The sequence below is a fragment of the Somniosus microcephalus genome, chromosome 11, assembly GCF_052327205.1.
Source record: "Somniosus microcephalus isolate GS21.2 chromosome 11, FLI_Smic_1.0, whole genome shotgun sequence".
NCBI classification, from domain to species: domain Eukaryota; kingdom Metazoa; phylum Chordata; class Chondrichthyes; order Squaliformes; family Somniosidae; genus Somniosus; species Somniosus microcephalus.
The window spans coordinates 2,205,815-2,224,946 of record NC_140997.1 but is presented as its reverse complement, the minus strand read 5'-3'; the positions used below and the strand labels follow the sequence as shown (position 1 = coordinate 2,224,946).

General features: G+C 45.4%; 1 protein-coding gene across 2 annotated transcripts in view; it reads right to left on the bottom strand.

Moving 5' to 3' along the window:
- Nucleotides 1-704: 704 nt before the first annotated feature.
- unkl (unk like zinc finger) overlaps nucleotides 705-19,132 on the bottom strand; it is a 304,546-nt gene continuing 286,118 nt past the window's right edge. For both annotated transcript variants that reach the window (XM_086000032.1, XM_086000033.1), the window contains 3 exons: nucleotides 12,535-12,737; nucleotides 11,550-11,807; nucleotides 705-10,506 (listed from right to left, as the gene is read on the bottom strand). In XM_086000032.1, coding sequence (XP_085856158.1) covers nucleotides 10,351-10,506; nucleotides 11,550-11,807; nucleotides 12,535-12,737 — 617 coding nt within the window. In that variant the 3' untranslated portion in view covers nucleotides 705-10,350. The remainder of the gene's footprint in view (nucleotides 10,507-11,549; nucleotides 11,808-12,534; nucleotides 12,738-19,132) is intronic.

Sequence of the window (19,132 nt, the reverse complement as noted above, 5' to 3'; positions counted from 1 at the left end):
GTTCGGTGGCCAAACTTCGGCTGGACACTGGGTGGGTCAGTTCGGTGACTGGACACTGGGGTGGGTTAGTTCGGTGGCCGAACTCCGGCTAGACACTGGGGTGGGGTTGGTCCAAGTGGGGGGAGGAGCTACTTGGTCTTCAAAGTGAAATAAATCTCGGCTGTGAATCTGCTGCTACACCTCCCCTCGGCGACACATTGAGCTCTTTGCTGGGCTCACACCCCGCCACTGCCCACCCGCAGCTCCTGGCATTGGGGCAGAGCCGGACCTCGACTGAGCGGCCCCGGCCAATCCTGGCCCGGCTCGCACCGCCTCTTTGCTGCACTGGTTGGGGAGCAGAAAGAGCGGCTGCCTTGGCCCAACCCAGTGTAAAAGTCCAATTGCTGCCTTAGATGTGACGGGGTTTAAAGGCTCGATGTTTTAGCCACAATATAATTGTGGACTTGGACAAGTCCAAGGACCCTGCTCTCGAGCCAAGTGCTCATTGAACATTTTCATCACCGCTTATCAGAAGCATCATTTCCCTCATTTATCCACCAACACCACAAAAACATTTGATCTGGTCATTATCCCATTGCTGTTTGTGGGATCGTACTGTGTAAATGGGCTGCCGCGTTTCCTACATTACTACAGTGACTCTTAAAGTACTTAATTGGCTGTAAAGTTCGATGCAAACACCCAAAAAACCACAAGGAAACTAAATGCATGTTCACCCCTTTATTAATTTTACTTTTATCTAACCAATCCATCTCTTTTCACCGTTAAAAATAACCAGACCCCAATCACAGCTACATGAGTAAAAGTTACAGCCACTCTCTGTGCGTGTACCGGTTTCACCTCATTCACATGCATGAGCTGATGGGCAGTTTTTTGGGCCGTTTCTTCCTGTTAGTAACAGCCAGATCTTCATTACACCAGTCTGTGGGGACTTCTCCAAAAAATGCATTTGCTCTCTCCGCAGTGTGTCCCTCCACATCCACTTATCGTGGAACCGATTCAGTTTGGTTAGCCGGTGCCCAATGACCTGTTTACACTGTATGGCAGCTTTGGCAATACCAGATTAACTGCGGTGCAATATTAAACTGCATGCCCAGCCTGGAAGTCCGGGCTGAAAGGTGAAGCTCCATCCTGCCAGAACCAAACTGGCCATTTACATGCAGTTATTGCAGCACTGCACCTCCAGAAGCACAGCGCTCACAAAGCTCCGTCCCAGAGGGTTTCAGTGCCTGTGACACCAATGCTGCTGCACTTTACACAATTACCTCGAACATGACCAGAGCTCTTCAAGAAATAGGCTGTTAAAATAGGAGGACCTTTTTCTTTAAAAGCATGGTGTGTGGTGCATTATTCCCTCCAGAGGACAGGTCATTGGACCTGGGCAGGATGATCATCTTGCCTGAAAAGTACCAACCCGCCTTAACTTTGAAACTGTTTCCACTGGCAGAAGTGTGAGTAACCAGAGGACACCGATTAAAGGTGATTGGCCAAAGAACCAGAGACGACATGAGGATTTTCTTTAAACGCAGCGAGTTGTTGTGATCCGGAACGCGCTGCCTGAAAGGGTGGTGGAAGCAGATTCAATGGTAACATTCAAAAGGGAATTGGATAAATACTGGAAGGGGAACATTTTTCATGGCTATGGGGAAGAGCAGGTACTAATTGGATAATTGTTTCAAAGAGCTGGCATAGGCACGATCGGCCAAACAGTCTCCTTCTTCACTCTCTCATCATTCTATGAAATTTCAATTGTCCCTTTACTCAGTTGGTAGCACAGCACTGTCGCCCCCTTGTCGGTGGAGTCAAGCCCCACTGCAGCCCAATTTAAGGTGAGGAATGCATTACTGAGAGCAGTGCTGATCTTCAGATGAACCAAGGTCCCATCTGCCAGTTCAGGTGGAGATGGAAAATCCCAATGGCACTATCCAGAAAGTTCTCCCAGTGTCCCTCAGCTAACACCAAAACAGATCATCTGTTCATTCATCTTGTGTGCAAACTGCTAGCTCAGCTTGGTGAATAAACACAACAAAATAATTGTTTAGTGGATACACAGGCGGTGATAAGATTATGTAAATGCAAGCTCATTCTTCATAACTGCAGCCCAGCCTGGATCATGAGCTTGCCACGTGAGGCTGTTGTAAGCACAGCTCCCTTCACTTTAGAATAGCCGTAACCCTGACCATAATTACTTTTTAACCCCAATGTCTCAACCTTAGAAAAGTAACCTTTAACTGCACCAGGTCCAACTTTTCAGACTAGCCAAGCCAGGTTGAATGAAACTGTTCATTGGTACCAAGTTATGGGCAGTTTTTGTGTTGGACTTGGGTGACAGAGAGGAGGGGACCGCTGTAAACACGCAACCACCCAAGCCCCTGAGTTTCCAGATTTAACAATCAGTACTGCATTAAAACTGAGACAGCCAGGCGATCCCCAAAACCCAGTGCAGGACACAGAGGCTGGAGAAGAGAAGACAGATGAATCAGAAAGTAGTGATGAGGTGAGTTTTAAAAGTCTGTAGATTGGAGGAAGGGAAGTCTGGGAGAAAGAGAGGCAAGCAATTAATATAATGGCATTTTTTGAGGATCAAAAATTATTTTAATTCCCATATTGATAATAAAAATAATTCCATGAATTCTGTAAACCACTGCATAAATGCTATAGTGTAAAAATCTTAACAAGTGTTAACAATTTAAACAATGAACTAGAGTAAAATGATTATGCATTTATAAATACTTTCTAAAAGAACATTCCATTCAGATCGCCATTCTGTTTGTGTACACTCACCTAGACCGCATACAACAGGCTTCCATAAATTAATACACAATGAAAAAATTCCCATAATATTCAATTAAGGTCTTGCTTTGACCACAAAAAAATTAATATACCAAGACAATATTTCAGTAATATTTAAACACTAGTTAAGATATGAGCTATTCCACGTCAATACATAAATCACGGCGTCAGGCATATGTTACTATTGTAATACATTTTTGCCAGTAATGTCACTGAACTCTTGCACCTCCCATGATTTTTCTTGAATGTTAAAATTCCAGGAGCCCAGTGGATAAATGACTTGGTTACAGATCTGAAGTAACTATTCACTGGTTTAGCTGTACGCTACCCGTGCAATGAAGTTTGAAATTGGCCGGCCGGCCTTATATGCCCTGTGATAAAACAATGCTGCAAGAAATGTAGACAATTATGTTTGGGGTAAAACGGGCAGGGGTTTTATTTGAACTGGTGATGTGCACAGAAATCGGCACAACTACCCAGCTGCTGGATTCTTCCAACAGCCCGTCATTCCGGTTGCCCCGGTCATAACACGATCCCCATTCAGTGAGCTTCCTCGATAAACAGGTCTATAAATGCAGCTCGACTTGCACAGAATGCTTTACAAACTCTCATTACAGATAGTTCCTTATACCCTGAGAAAATGAGTTTTTCCTCCCGTTTCCTTGCTCTTCCCAGGCTGAGGAACTTGCATATAAAGAATCTGGAAGTGTGTTCACATAGAAACCAACCCCGTTAAGGAATTAATATTTTCAGAAAGTGGTTTTAAGTTCTTAAGACTAAAATTACTTTTTATTCCAGTACTATGATGAAGGTTACTCTCGGACTCAGTCCTCTCACCATCTGATACACCCTGAATCCAATTTGTTTTGATGGAGAATTCCGGTAGTAAAAAGTCACAAACTAAAATCTTCACAATTTCCTGTTGGTTCGTGACCTTAAGTTAGATGTTGTCCAGGCCCGTATTGCCCAGCAGAGTACCAGTGTTGGGGTGGAAAGCATATTGTCAGAAGCCTTTGATTTTTTTGTACAGGACCAATGGTGAAGCTGAGCATTTTAAATTTATAAACCAGATAAAACTATTTAAGTTCGCTCTGCAATCCCTGCAGAAGGTAGTTTGATACTGCAACAGCTACAGAAATGTAATACTTTATTTAACATGGCAGCAAGTTATTTCTGCAGCGAAGCATTAATGAGCTAATGTATTACAATAAATGTGCCTTAAAGCGCACTCACGCTGGGCAATAAACCGGTGGAAGGATGCAGGTTTATTCATACACTGAAGTGTAGCAACTCTGCAGAGGGCCATCAGGGCAGTCCAAGCACAGCCAATGAATTCTCCAAGGGAGATAACCAGAGGGCCATGGTGAGCTGTGCCACGTTCGTGCTCCTTGTTAACGGGCAATTACACAACAGCAAAGATCCAGGTACAAGGGAAAGAAATATCTATATAGTCATAAAGAGAGGCTATGGCATGCAGTATAAACAGGAATGGCTAACTGTGTCTTGCAAGTTTATTAATTGTAAAAAAATCAATCAGCTTGCTAGTAGAAATGTCATCTGACAAATCACATCAGTCAGCAGAGATCTCCCTAAAGCATCTGTAAATGTGCAGTGAGATTTTTTAAAAAGAGCCAAGTGGTGATGGAGACATCTCCCGAAATATCTCCAGCTGGTGCATAATTCTGCTGCGCTCTGGAACCACACAAACACTTTATTAAGGGTCATATGGGGGAAATAGTTTGTATACGAACACACCTTCAGTGACTTCACACACCTGGGAAAGATTCATTTCAACCTGCTGTACAGCAAATGACAAGCTACTCACTATGGGAATTTCAGCAATTCACTCGTTACCACACTGCATGTAAGTAACCGTACCATCTTCCTGAACGATTGGATCTAAAATTCTATTTTAGTCTGTTCATTATAAAGGACACGCAGTGATCTGCAGGTGCCTTTCCCTTTGAAATATTTTTGTAATATTGTTGGACTGCTATTAATTTTTCTGTAAAGTATGATTTTTTGGGGGAGTATTTGGCATTTAATGGTTTTGAGTGATTTTTAAGGCAGTTTTGGCACTTGAGTTACTTTCTAAATGCTCTTTGCTGACCATTTACACTTTCCTACAGGTTTGGCACCATTAATGCTAACCATTTCCTTCATGAGTTATTAATGTGCATATTTCACATTTAATGTCTACTGGGGAGCATGCAGGTAAGGAGAAAAACGACATTTAATCCATGAATAAATTTACGTTTCACTATCCATATACCGAAGAAACCTGGCGAAAGGGAGAAACATGGAAAAAATTCCAACACTGATTCACTGCGTTACTTGGGAAGGAAGCAGCAGCGGAGTTGTGGCTAGATTATTATGGGAGATTTTTTCATGTATTCCAAGGTTGCCCACTGCATATTTCTGTCTAAGTGCTCTGGAATTGCATTTTTAAAAGTGGTTTGGGGTGGGTTGTTGGGTTCTCATTTACACAGAAGTTACAATGGTGCCAAGCAGTGGGGCGGTCAGAGGCAAAGTGTTCATGTGGGATGTCATGAGGCAGCTCACGTTACAGCCTTCACAGTCCCAGATCATTCACCGGCTCACAGAGCCATTAAAAAAGCAGTGACGGAGTTGCCCAGGTCCTGTCCCAATTTAGTTTTCTTTTTGTAGAGATAAAGGGAACGCGCACAAATGCTGGAAGTGCAAAAGTTGAGCCGACATCCAATAGGGAACTGCTCTGCGCTCGAGAGAGACAGAGGCAAAGAGAGAGCAAGAGAGCGCGCGAGGGAGACGGGCAGAGCGCCAAATTCTGCTTTGTTGCATCTATACTGTACCAGAGCAGGTTTCTCGAGCTCACTGTGGGTATAGAGACTATGTTTGCACTGTGGTAAGGAACCAGCAGCTGGGATTTCCCCCGAGGGCACACGAAGTTTATTGCTGCAGTGAAGTAGATGCGACGCCAACGTTGGTGCAAACACACCCGTAAAGAACAGAAAAATTTAGGATTCAGATAGGACAACTCCTCCAGGTAAGCAACAGCTGTCTCACCATGAAGATTCATGCAGAATCTTGATGTCAATGTAGCCGTTTTATTCGCTAGCTCAGGGTTGTCTGCAGAACGTTGAAGCACGGGCTTACAAAAACTGACCCTTCAGGAATTAAAGATAAGTCATCTGGCGCTTTAAAAAAAACTAATTTGGAAACTGACCGAGCCCGTTTTGTATGAGCTTATGGTCTGTTACAATACTGACCCAGGGGAGGAGAGCAACAAGATTGCAAACAAACTGACATTTTCAGTTCAACAACAAAATATTTACAAGACTTTGGAGTTGGCAGCTAAAGGAGGAGTATTTGGAGAAAGGGGTTAAAAATTCGCCCTCTAAAATTGAGAGTTGACTTGATTTTTATAATCTTGCCCTTCCGTGACATGAATTCGTAACTCTGATTTACATTAGCTCTCGTTTCTCCTGCCATACAGTTTGCACTGGGAGAATTCCTTCCAATTACTACAACCTGGCTGAGTTGCCAGGTTTGTGAATGGGGACCTGGGTTGTGAATAACTGATTCAAATGTACTTTTAGTTCTGCACATCTGTCAATAGTGTCACATCCCAGTTCACAACTGTGAAGATAAAATGGCGTTTTTTTCTCAAAACCAACGGTTTGTTATCACGATGGCGGCAGAGTACAGTACATGCAGTAACGAACGAGCTAGTTTTGTTACAGTTCCTCTTGAATGTCAACAGTAGTGCACAAGCATTAATCTGTAATAGGCTTACCATTAACATGTGACATTGCAATACAACAAAAAAACCTACAAAATTCTTATAAGCAGTTTAACTAAGCACTGATGCATATGGCCACTATTTTTTTTTTTTAACCAGAATACCAAGCAAATTTTACTTCACAATAATCTTGAACAGATGTAAGTAAACCTCGAATTCTGGACTGCTTTTATGTAAAGTTGCTGTTTTTCCCAATACAATGTACTTTATACATTCCACATTCTTCTCAAAGAACTGTTTAGCAGTCTGTGATCAAAGAGCATTTCATGTAATAAGCTTCACTTTTATACAGAAACAGTGGAATCTCTTTTCCCTTACTGAGAACACAATACAGAATTAAATTCTCTAATTTTGGTCACTGTTTCATCAATTCTGCCTGTAACTAGCTACATTTAGTATTTACATGTCTAGTTAAAACTACAGATAATAAATCGCTATACAGAAAAGTTCTTTGGCAAAGACTACATGTGGTCCAGAAGTCCATTATAACTGTTCAGCAAAGTGTATCTGACCGTCACACGTGGAGGTGGGCGGCGACGGGGGCTGTAAATGCAGGTCGAAGTGTATTTACCCATTGAAGCAGTTTGCACTTTGTTGTGACATTAAAGTTGATGTACAAACACAGAGTCTGATCAGCGATTTGACTTCCCAACGTTGGGAATTTAATACCCAAACTGCCGATCCCTTGCCACAATAAAGTGCAGTCTCCATATCCACAGCGAAGGAGCCAGATTGCCAAGTTTACTGTACGCTGTGTAAAGGCATCCTTATAGCACTGGTCAATGGCAGTGTGCTTCACCCTCTGAAGTTGGTCCTTAACCATTGCATTAATTTAAGTTCATTATACTGGAGTTATAGGCATTAGACTTTCACACAACAATGGCCCCACCCTTTATTAGGGGCTTAAAAACTTAAGACATTAAAAGTCTGAAAAAAGCATTTAAAATATATCTTAAATATTCAATCAGTCAGACTGGCTTTAGGGTTTTGCCTTGGCCACATACACCAATGGTGTTTGTACGCGTGAAACGATTTTTCTCAAAAAAGCATCAAATGATATTATAGCAAAAAGAAAATACTGCAGATGCTGGAAATCTGAAATAAAAACAAAATGCTGGAGATACTCAGCAGGTCAGGCAGCATCTGTGAAGAGAGAAACAGAGTTAACGTTTCAGGTCGATGACCTTTCGTCAGAACTGGAAAAAAGCAGGAAATGGAACAGATTTTTAAGCAAGTGTAGGGGCTGGGAAATGGGGAGGGGATGAAAGAACAAAGGGGAAGGTCTGTGATAGGATAGAAGGCAGGAGAGGTTAAGAGATATTCAAGGCGAGAGGAGATGGTAATGGAACAGGTTAAGAAACAAAAGATGGCTCGAGATGAAGTGTAAATTGTGCTGGCAGAATGAAAGGGGGAGAAGAAAAAAAGGACACAGACAAAAAGTGGATAAAAAATATACATACAGTATATGATAGGGGCCGAGGCTATGATCTGAAATTGTTGAACTCGATATTGAGTCCGGAAGGCTGTAAAGTGCCTAATCGGAAGATGAGGTGCTGTTCCTCAAGCTTACGCTGAGCTTCCGTGGAACAATGCAAGAGGCCGCGGACGGTGAGGTCTGAGTGGGAATGGAGCGGTGAATTAAAGTGACAGGTGACCGGAAGCTCGGGGTCACCCTTACGGACTGAACGGAGATGATATTATAAATTATATTATGGGCTCGCTGAGAACTTCAAGTCCAACAGATGTTCCAATTAAATGTTACTATTAACAGTCCTGCTCCTGCATTAGTTCGGGTTCCTTCTAAGGGAGCAAGTTTCAATAGTAAGGTTAGTTGTGGCTGCACTGTACATGAAAATAATAATTGGTTTCTACATTGAACAGGACTTTTTCCATTTTACATAATGTAACACTTCAAATGTTATTTGTGTCAAGGAGATGTTCCAGCTGGGACCAGGGCTCTTCCACATTTGCACATGGACTTTGCAATGCTCAGGGCTCACTATAAACCCTCATTTAAAAATCACAGAGGTTTGCACACGATTGGCTAATGACGGCACTGCATGATCTATTAACCATTTCATTCACTCCAAACACAGTTCGCAACTCCACACCAACCAATCACAGTCTTGTATTTATTTTTTAAATAAACTAGTTTCTTTGAACAGCTGGCATCTTTCCATCACTAACCGGCAGTTCCACACTTTGATGGCAATATTATTAATGGACTTCTGATACAGAATGACAAGAAGTGAAGACAAATCATTTCAACTAACACAGTAATAGGTCAATTTTTCATTCTTAATTATAACCTGTACATATTACGCTGTTCAGTCAAGTGAGCAGTGTATGTAAGAGAGAGCACAGGTCATCGCCCTCTGGTAATAAGCATACTCTAAATCAGACAACAAGACATGGTGGCAATTTCAACATCTATGTTCAATACGAGTTCATCCTGAATTTTATGCACCTAACCTCTTTACAGTTAGAGAAAGCTGGTCTATGGATTTGCATTAATTATATATTTAAATATATATGTGTATATATATAATCAGTGCAAAGAGTTTGCATCAAAGTACCTTTGCCTGTCTGACAGAAGTTGTCGTTGCAATTTAGGTTTAGGCAAGGCAGAAGGCACTTGGTAACAGTGGCCAGAAATTAGACATTGTCATTTAAAATGCTTACAAGGCTAGGAGTTGCACCAACAGAAGAAGAAATAACAATTCATTAAAAACTTTCATGATGCTAGCTACAAAATCTCCAACCACGCGCTGGCCAATGCAGCTTGTTTCGGAGGGAAAAGAACGACTGTTTCATTTTATTATATAAAATAGCAAACTTCTCTTCAGACTTCCTGTTTGCTCAGATAGCATTATGTGCCATTATGAAATTGCTGCTGGTTATCCTTTTAAGCATTAAAAGTTTGCACTTAATTTATAAATTGAAAAATGTAAAAATCCTAGCAAGTTGCACAATACTAATATTTATAATAGTATGTAATTAGAATAGGAAATCTAACAATATTCACTGTACTATGATTCAACAGTAAGAATCGGAATACCAAATATCTATTAACAGGTTTCACAGTACACATACAAAGCTTTATATTATCACATGTTCTGAAAAAAAACTACAAAGCAGCTTGAAAGCAATTTATTATAACCTCTAAACAAAAAAAAAACCCCAGGTTAACAAAGTGCGTTACAGGAAATTAAACCTCTTCACATAACCTAGTCTTTTTTTTCTTTTTTAATTTTATATGTAAAATACTAGAACATAAAAATGCTAAAGCTGCAGTGCTCTGCATGCAATATTCGTTGGAAATACACAGCAAGTCGATCCTACACTAGGAACTGGTATCTGAAGTGCCTCGAGTTTACTCCGATTTGATTTCTGAACGCATGCGGTAAGGGACCAGTTGTTAATGCAGGACATCTGCAAAAGTGATGGAAGCGCAGCAACACTGTCTGTAAAGCACATCAGTCAGACTAAAGCAAACTGTATGGCTAACGTGCTGAAGAATGGACCGAGTAAGTCACTGTGATTGACTGGTCTACCAGGATGCATGTTGTAATTTTCCATGGGGAAAGAGAAGAGCTTATACGTTTAAAAAAAAATTCAGTAAAGAAATACAGAGAGGAACGCTGTATTTTGTAGGGTAGGATATACTCACTGCATAATTTAAAATATTTCCGACATGAGGGGGGCACTACAGCTTCGAATTGTTAGGATAGTGTAGTCGTTCTTCAAAAGGCTAGTCCCATGTACCTAGAATATATTCATCACCAATTCATTACTTTAGTTTTGCAATAGGGACATTCAATTTTGTTAGGTGCACAGTGCTCACAGAGGACATAATGCTGGCAAGGCTGAAGTAATATAGAACGGTCCCGCTCCTGGCATACAATGCATTTCTTCGATTGGAGCTGATAGATTACCTGTTTTGAATGGAAAAATAAAACGTGATCTGCATGTAGCAATTTCCTTGGTAAGTTTATAACATTGCAAATATTTTGTACATGATTACAATTTAAAAAAACTAGTGAGACTGAATTTTATAAATAGTTACAATTAAGTTTGTGTTCAGTTGTGTATAAAACTACCTCTGATTGTGTGCAATGAATAGTCTAGTCCATTACAAACTTGTTCTCTTAATTCCACTCCACCACCTTCAAGGAGAATACCATTCCCTTACTATCAATGGGGTTTGCTAGTCTGAAGGTCTGGGTAAATAACACAACTGGCTTCTATTACATATTATCAGTCATTTTTTATTTTACTTCAGAATAACTGCTTCCTTTTCTTCGGGTTCCACTTCCTGGGCAAGTGGACCAGTGTGTAACAAACTTCTAGTCATTGGGCAGTGGCAGACTGCTGCCACACCTCCTCCGAGAGCACCGACTCTCACTGTGGTGCAGTTCTGTAGGCAGCGGCCATCCTTTAGTAACTTCACTGCCGACACTGCTTTTCATGGGCAAGCCCAGACACAAAGTGCTAGTGTGCTATTCAACTGTGGATGGCAGCAGTCAGCATGTACACACACTTTCCATTGACTCGACAGCAGTGAGGAGCGAGAGCCCTGGCTGCTTTCCTTCGCTGCACTGGGGATGAGATGATCAATTGTAGTGCCCTTTTGCTGGGATCAGCCAATTCAGCACAGACCAGCAATGAAATTGGTATCTCCCTGGGGTGCACGGGGTCAGGTGGGGTCTCCCTGGGTCAGGTGGGGTCTCCCTGGAGTGCATGGGGTCTCCCTGGAGTGCATGGGGTCAGGTGGGGTCTCCCTGGAGTGCACGGGGTCAGGTGGGGGTCTCCCTGGGGTGCATGGGGGTCAGTGGTACAGTCGGCAGTGTATTCACACACATAGCTGAACAATTCAAGAGAGGTTTTAAAATTAAGTGGAGGGTGATGATGGGGACAATAGTGTTTTTTATGCAATATGCCTCTATTTGCTACATGCTAAACACAAGTTCCAACTCACCCCATCTACAAGGTCCAAATCTGCACGCAATTGACTTTGTATAGAATGAAGCTTTGGTAAAGGAAGCTTGTCTATATCCCCATAGTTTCTTAGAAGGGGAAAATTTGGAGATCGGCATAAAGCATCAAAGTCCTCCTGAAGCTTTTTAAGCTGCTTATCCACCTCTTCCTTCTGCTGTAATACTACTTGCCGGTCAGTATCGGCCACTTTTGCCCTTTCTTTGGCCTCCTGAGCTTCCTTCTGCCATGCATCACATGCCTGGTAACAGAAACAGCAAGGTAAAACACAGACGCACTGTTCTTATCGACATTAATTTATTCTCAGAAGTAAACTGGCCACGTACAACAACTGCATCACTGAGAAATGCTGTACCTGCAGCCCAGCACGCACTCCTGTTCTTTCCAATCAATCTGGGATGTGAAACATTGCATGTGTAAGAATATTGGCTAATGCAAAGCAAGGACCTCAATTAGACACTTGGAGATATTACAAACCAGATGAAGCCGATTTCTTTTGTGACTGTGAGGTTAGTGGGAATGGCCTTTTGTTTAGCCCTTGGTCCTATTTTTGCCATCATTTGTTACAGTGGATACTGAATGTCACATGCAGCTGGTGTGATGCAATAGAATCAGTACACATCCAAAATCAACTGATGATCAGCAACTTAACATAAAACCTAGACTGAGAAGAGGCCACTCGGCCCATCCAGCCCATGCATGGCTCCCTCAATTACAGGCTAGTCCACTCCGCCCAGGATCTCTACACTCTCATCATCTCCTATGTGAATCAAACAGATCTATTAACATGTCTATCATCTCAACTCCCTTTCTCGATTAGTACTGACCCAGTTCCTTTGCAAAGGCATCAACTGGCCTACAATTTACACCTTTCTCCAGTAATCTGTTCCATATATCCACTACCTTGTGGGGTGGGGAGGGAGTGAGGAAAGTTTTTAAAGCTGCACGTACATCTCTTGCGCACCCACCTGCTTCACTTGCTGCCACGAGTCTTCCCATTGTTTGATCTTGCGCTTGGCCTCCTCGAGTTCTCTCCGCACTCTGGCGAGCTCACTGCTGTTGGAGCCCGCAGCAGTGGTTGTGGCACTACTACTGAACACAGGAGATGGACTGGGAGAGAAATTCCCACTAACAAAGTGATCCCAGATGCTTCCAGAAACACCATTCAAACCTAATGGAAGGGAAACAGATTACAGCAGGGCACCATTGAATGGGGAAGGGCAGCATCAAAATGGCGTACAGCTTCTCATAGTCGTGCCCCCATCATCACACAACACCTGGCTCCCAAAGCAAATCAGCAAGGCAGAAACTTCGAGCATTCCTGTCTCAACTTTGCCTCTTGATGTTGGTTTATTCTAAATTCTTTCCCTCATTTCTTCCTATTCAAGGCACTGTGCTTTTTTGTCCTGTTTTCTCAGTTTTTTTCTTTCTGTTCCTTTTCAAAGAATAGTTTTTTTATTCATTTTGACTTGGGAAAGATGAGGGATGGAGGTGTGGGTGAGTCACGAAGATACACTGTCCTTTTCTTAAGTCTCCTTGCTCACAACCTTGACCAGTGCAGCGGAGACTGGGTCAGAAGCTTTGTACAAGTTGTCCCAGACAATGCACCCTCCTCTCACGGAGTGCCCAAGCCCCTTCTCCACTTTCGAACAGCAGTATGGGCGAAATTGGTAAGGACGTGCCCAAACCATTAGTGAGCGTGCTCGAGCTCCAATAACCGAGTGCACACCGACCTGCGGGTACGATTCTCACCCGGATTACTAGGATTCGGGCCCTGCTCAGTCTCATTTCCTTGGTTTCTTTCTCTCCTATTTCTCAGTATTGATACGGAGATCCGCATTCTTTCATTTTTTTTCTGTGAATGTTGTGCTCAACATAAGGGATGTTAGTGCTGGGGACAGAACACTTTCTCACTTTAGTGCAGTGCCAACACTGTGACTCAGCCCCAAACTCAAAATCGTCCCCAATTGGAACAGCCTGACATTTTTCTATTTTCTATATTAATGGCCCTTGTGACCTCGGCCCTCCGTCTTGGCTGCGTTCCAAGCTGTTGCAGATATTAAAGGCCTGTTCTAACTAACCCGCTGCACCACTCAGGCCAGCCAAGCCCTCCTCCCCATTTGACCCATGCCACACTAAATGGGGAATGCACGACCAAACTATTGGCTGCCAAAATTATACATCGAGTAAAACAGCAGCATTTCTCTTCATAGCAAATTTTAAAAAATTTATCTTGAAAACCATGCATGGGACGTTATTTCAAATATCAATGTCCCCAGACCATCGGCATTGGGTATTTTATATACATTTGATTTTAAGCCCCATGCAGAGTACAAATCGAGCGGGAGGCCCAGAGAGCACGCGGACTGGACCGGGAGGCCCAGAGAGCACAGATCGGAGCAGAGGGACCAGAGAGCACGGACCGGAGCGGGAGGCCCAGAAAGAGCACGGACTGGAGCGGGAGGCCCAGAGAGAGCACGGACCGGAGCGGGAGGCCCAGAGAGCACGGACCGGAGCGGGAGGCCCAGAGAGCACGGACCGGAGCAGAGGGACCAGAGAGCACGGACCGGAGCGGGAGGACCAGAGAGCACGGACCGGAGCAGAGGGACCAGAGAGCACGGACCGGAGCGGGAGGCCCAGAGAGCACGGACCGGAGCAGAGGGACCAGAGAGCACGGACCGGAGCGGGAGGACCAGAAAGAGCACGGACCGGAGCGGGAGGCCCAGAGAGCACGGACCGGAGCGGGAGGCCCAGAAAGAGCACGGACCGGAGCGGGAGTCCCAGAGAGCACGGACCGGAGCGGGAGGCCCAGAAAGAGCACGGACCGGAGCGGGAGTCCCAGAGAGCACGGACCGGAGCGGGAGGCCCAGAGAGCACGGACCGGAGCAGAGGGACCAGAGAGCACGGACCGGAGCGGGAGGCCCAGAGAGAGCACGGACTGGAGCGGGAGGCCCAGAGAGCACGGACCGGAGCGGGAGGCCCAGAGAGCACGGACCGGAGCAGAGGGACCAGAGAGCACGGACCGGAGCAGAGGGACCAGAGAGCACGGACCGGAGCGGAGCGAGAGGCCCAGAGAGAGCACGGACCAGAGCAGGAGACCCACAGAGCACAGACCGGAGCGGGAGACCCAGAGAGCACGGACCAGAGCAGGAGGCCCAGAGAGAGCACAGACCGGAGCAGCGAGGAGGCCCAGAGAGAGCACGGACCGGAGCAGCGAGGAGGCCCAGAGAGCACGGACCGGAGCAGCGAGGAGGCCCAGAGAGCACGGACCGGAGCAGCGAGGAGGCCGAGAGAGCACGGAGCGGAGCAGCGAAGAGGCCCAGAGAGCACGGAGCGGAGCGGAGGGCCCAGAGAGAGCACGGACCGGAGCAACGAGGTGGCCCAGAGAGCGCGGACCGGAGCAGCGAGGCGGCCCAGAGAGCACGGACTGGAGCAGAGGGAGGCCCAGAGAGCACGGAGCGAAGCGGAGCGGAGCAGGGGGCCCAGAGAGAGCACGGACCGCAGCAGCGAGGAGGCCCAGAGAGCACGGACCGCAGCAGCGAGGAGGCCCAGAGAGCACGGACCGGAGCAGCGAGGAGGCCCAGAGAGCGCAGACCGGAGCAACGAGGTGGCCCAGAGAGCGCGGACCGGAGCAGCGAGGCGGCCCAGTGAGCGCGGACTGGAGCAGCGAGGAGGCCCAGAGAGCACGGACCGGAGCAGCAAGGCGGCCCAGAGAGCACGGACTGGAGCAGCGAGGAGGCAGAGGACCGCCAGCGAAAACAACAACAAAAGCAACAACTGCTAAACCACTGAAATGACATCACAACCAGGGAAGGAGCTGATTGTTGAGTAGCTGGTAAGTGTTTCTAGTCAGAGTCAGAGAGTTATACAGCACAGAAAGAGGCCCTTCGGCCCATCGTGTCCACGCCAGCCATCAAGCCCTGTCTATTCTAATCCCATTTTCCAGCACTTGGTCCGTAGCCTTGTATGCTATGGTGTTTCAAGTGCTCATCTAAATGCTTCTTGAATGTTGTGAGGGTTCCTGCCTCTACCACCCTTTCAGGCAGTGAGTTCCAGATTCCAACCACCCTCTGGGTGAAAAAGTTTTTCCTCAAATCCCCTCTAAACCTCCTGCCCCTTACCTTGAAACTATGCCCCCTGGTTATTGACCCCTCTACTAAGGGGAAAAGTTCCTTTCTATCTACCCTATCTGTGCCCCTCATAATTTTGTACACCTCAATCAGGTCCCCCCTCAGCCTTCTCTGCTCCAAGGAAAACAACCCCAGCTTGTCCAGTCTCTCTTCATAGCTGAAGCACTCCAGCCCAGGTAACATCCTGGTGAATCTCCTCTGCACCCTCTCCAATGCAATCACATCCTTCCTATAGTGTGGCGACCAGAACTGCACACAGTATTCCAGCTGTGGCCTAACTAGCGTTTTGTACAGCTCCATCATAACCTCCCTGCTCTTATATTCTATGCCTCGGCTATTGAAACCAAGTATCCCATATGCCTTTTTAACCACCTTATCTACCTCTCCTGCTACCTTCAGGGATCTATGTACATGCACACCAAGGTCCCTCTGATCCTCTGTCCTTCCTAGGATCCTACCATTCATTGTGTATTCCCTTGCCTTGTTAGTCCTCCCAAAATGCATCACCTCACACTTTTCAGGGTTAAATTCCATTTGCCACTGTTCTGCCCATCTACCCAACCCGTCTATATCGTCCTGTAGCCTGAGGCTTCCCTCCTCGCTATTTACCACTCCACCAATTTTCGTGTCATCTGCGAACTTACTGATCATACCTCCTGCATTCATATCTAAATCATTAATGTACACTACAAACAGCAAAGGACCCAGCACCGATCCCTGCAGTACACCACTGGACACAGGCTTCCAGTCGCCCTCTGCCTCCTGCCACTAAGTTAATTTTGGATCCAATGTGCCAAATTGCCCTGGATCCCATGGGCTCTTACCTTCTTGACCAGTCTCCCATGTGGGACTTTGTCAAAAGCCTTACTGAAGTCCATGTAGACTACATCAACTGCACTACCCTCATCCACACACCTAGTCACCCCCTCGAAAAATTCAATCAAATTGGTCAGACATGATCTCCCCCTGACGAAGCCAACTGACTATCCTTGATTAATCCTTGCCTCTCCAAGTGGAGACTAATTCTGTCCCTACCACTGATGTTAGGCTCACTGGTCTATAATTCCCTGGTTTATCCCTACTACCCTTCTTGAACAATGGTACTATGTTAGCTGTTCTCCAGTCCTCTGGCACCTCCCCTGTGGCCAGAGAGGTTCTGAAAATTTGTGTCAGAGCCCCTGCAATCTCCTCCCTTGCCTCACACTGCAGCCTGGAATACAGCCCGTCGGGGCCTGGGGATTGATCCACTTTTAAGCCCGCTAAAACCGCTAGTACCTCCTCCCTCTCAGTACTAATTTGTTCAAGTATATCACAATCCCCCTGCCTGATTTCTATGCCTACATCACCCTTCTCCAGAGTGAACACAAATGCAAAATATTCATTTAAAACCTCACCTACATCTTCCGGCTCTACACACAGTTTGTCACTTTGGTCCCTAATTGGCCCTACTCTTTCCCTGGTTATCCTCTTGCCATTAATATACTTATAAAACACCTTGGGATTTTCCTTTATTTTGCCCGCCAGTGTTTTTTTCATGCCCCCTCTTCGCTTTCCTAATTTCTTTAAGTACCCCCCTGCACTTTCTATACTCCTCTAGAGCTTCCACTGTTTTTAGTCCTTTGTATCTGCCAAAAGCTTCCCTTTTTTTCCTAATCCATTCTTGTATATCCCTTGACAGCCAGGGTTCCCTGGGCTTGTTGGTCCCACCCTTGACCTTTACGGGAACATGTTGGCGTTGTACTCTCTCTATTTCCTTTCTGAAAGACTCCCAGTGCTCTGATGTGGATTTTCCTACAAGTAGGTGATCCCAGCCCACTTTGGCCAGATCCTGCCTCATCATATTAAAATCGGCCTTCCCCCAATTTAGAACCTTTATTTCCAGTCCATCTTTGTCCTTTTCCATGACTACCTTAAATCTCACCAAATTATGGTCACTGTCACCAAAATGCTCTCCTACTGACACTTCTACCACTTGCCCTAGAATTAGGTCCAGTACCGCCCCCTCTCTTGTAGGGCTTTCTACATGCTAGCTCAAAAAGCTCTCTTGGATGCACTCTATGAATTCCGCACCCTCTAAGCCTTTCACACTCTGACTATCCCAGTTAATATTGGGGAAGTTGAAATCCCCAACTATTATTACATAGAAACATAGAAGATAGGAGCAGGAGTAGGCCATTCGGCCCTTCGAGCCTGCTCCGCCATTCAATGTGATCATGGCTGATCATCCAAACTCAGTGCCCTGTCCCCGCCTTTTCCCCATATCCCTTGATCCCTTCAGCCTCAAGAAACATATCCAACTCTTTCTTGAATATATTTAATGAACTGGCCTCCACCGCCCTCTGTGGCAGAGAATTCCACAGGTTCACCACTCTCTGGGTGAAGAAATTCCTCCTCATTTCAGTCCTAAATGGCTTACCCCTTATCCTTAGACTATGACCCCTGGTTCTGGACTCCCCGGCCATCAGAAACATCCTTCCTGCATCTAGTCTGTCCAGACCTGACAGAATTTTATAGGTCTCGATGAGATCCCCTCTCAATCTTCTAAACTCCAGTGAGTATAAGCCCAATCGACACAATCTACCCTATTATTTCTACACTTCTCTGAGATTTGCCTACATATCTGTTCCTCTATCTCCCCCTGACTGTTTGGGGGCCTATAGTAGACTCCCAGCAAAGTGCTTGCCCCCTTTTTGTTTTTAAGTTCTACCCATATGGCCTCATTAGAGAAATCTGCTAAGATATCATCCCTCCTTACAGCAGTAATTGACTCCTTGATTAATATTGCGACACCCCCTCCTCTTTTACACCCCCCTCTGTCTCGCCTGAAGGTTCTATACCCTGGAATATTGAGCTGCTAGTTCTGCCCCTTCCTCAACCATGTCTCTGTGATAGCAACAATATCATACTCCCATGTTTTCATCAACACCTTCAATTCATCTGCCTTACTCGCAAGACTCCTTGCATTAAAATAAATGCCATCCAGCCTTGCCATACTCCCTTGTGCCGTTACATATTTGCTCCACCTTCCAGGCGGACTTGTTTTTTCCTCTATATTTGGCTGTGCATCACCCCCTACTACAGCTCCACTCTGTATCCCATCCCCCTGCCAAGTTAGTTTAAACCCCCCCCCACCAGTACTAGCAAACCTCCCCACAAGGATGTTGGTCTCGTTCCGGTTCAGGTGCAACTTGTCCAGGTCCCACTTCTCCAGAAGCAGACCCAGTGATCCAGGAAACTAAAGCCCTCCCTCCTGCACCAACTCTTTAGCCACGCATTCATCTGCTCTATCCTCCTATTCCTATACTCACTAGCACGTGGCACCGGGAGTAATCCAGAGATTACAACCTTTGAGGTCCTGCTTTTTAATCTGCTACCTAGCTCCCTAAATTCTTGTTGCAGGACCTCATCCCTCTTTCTACCCATGTCTTTGGTACCA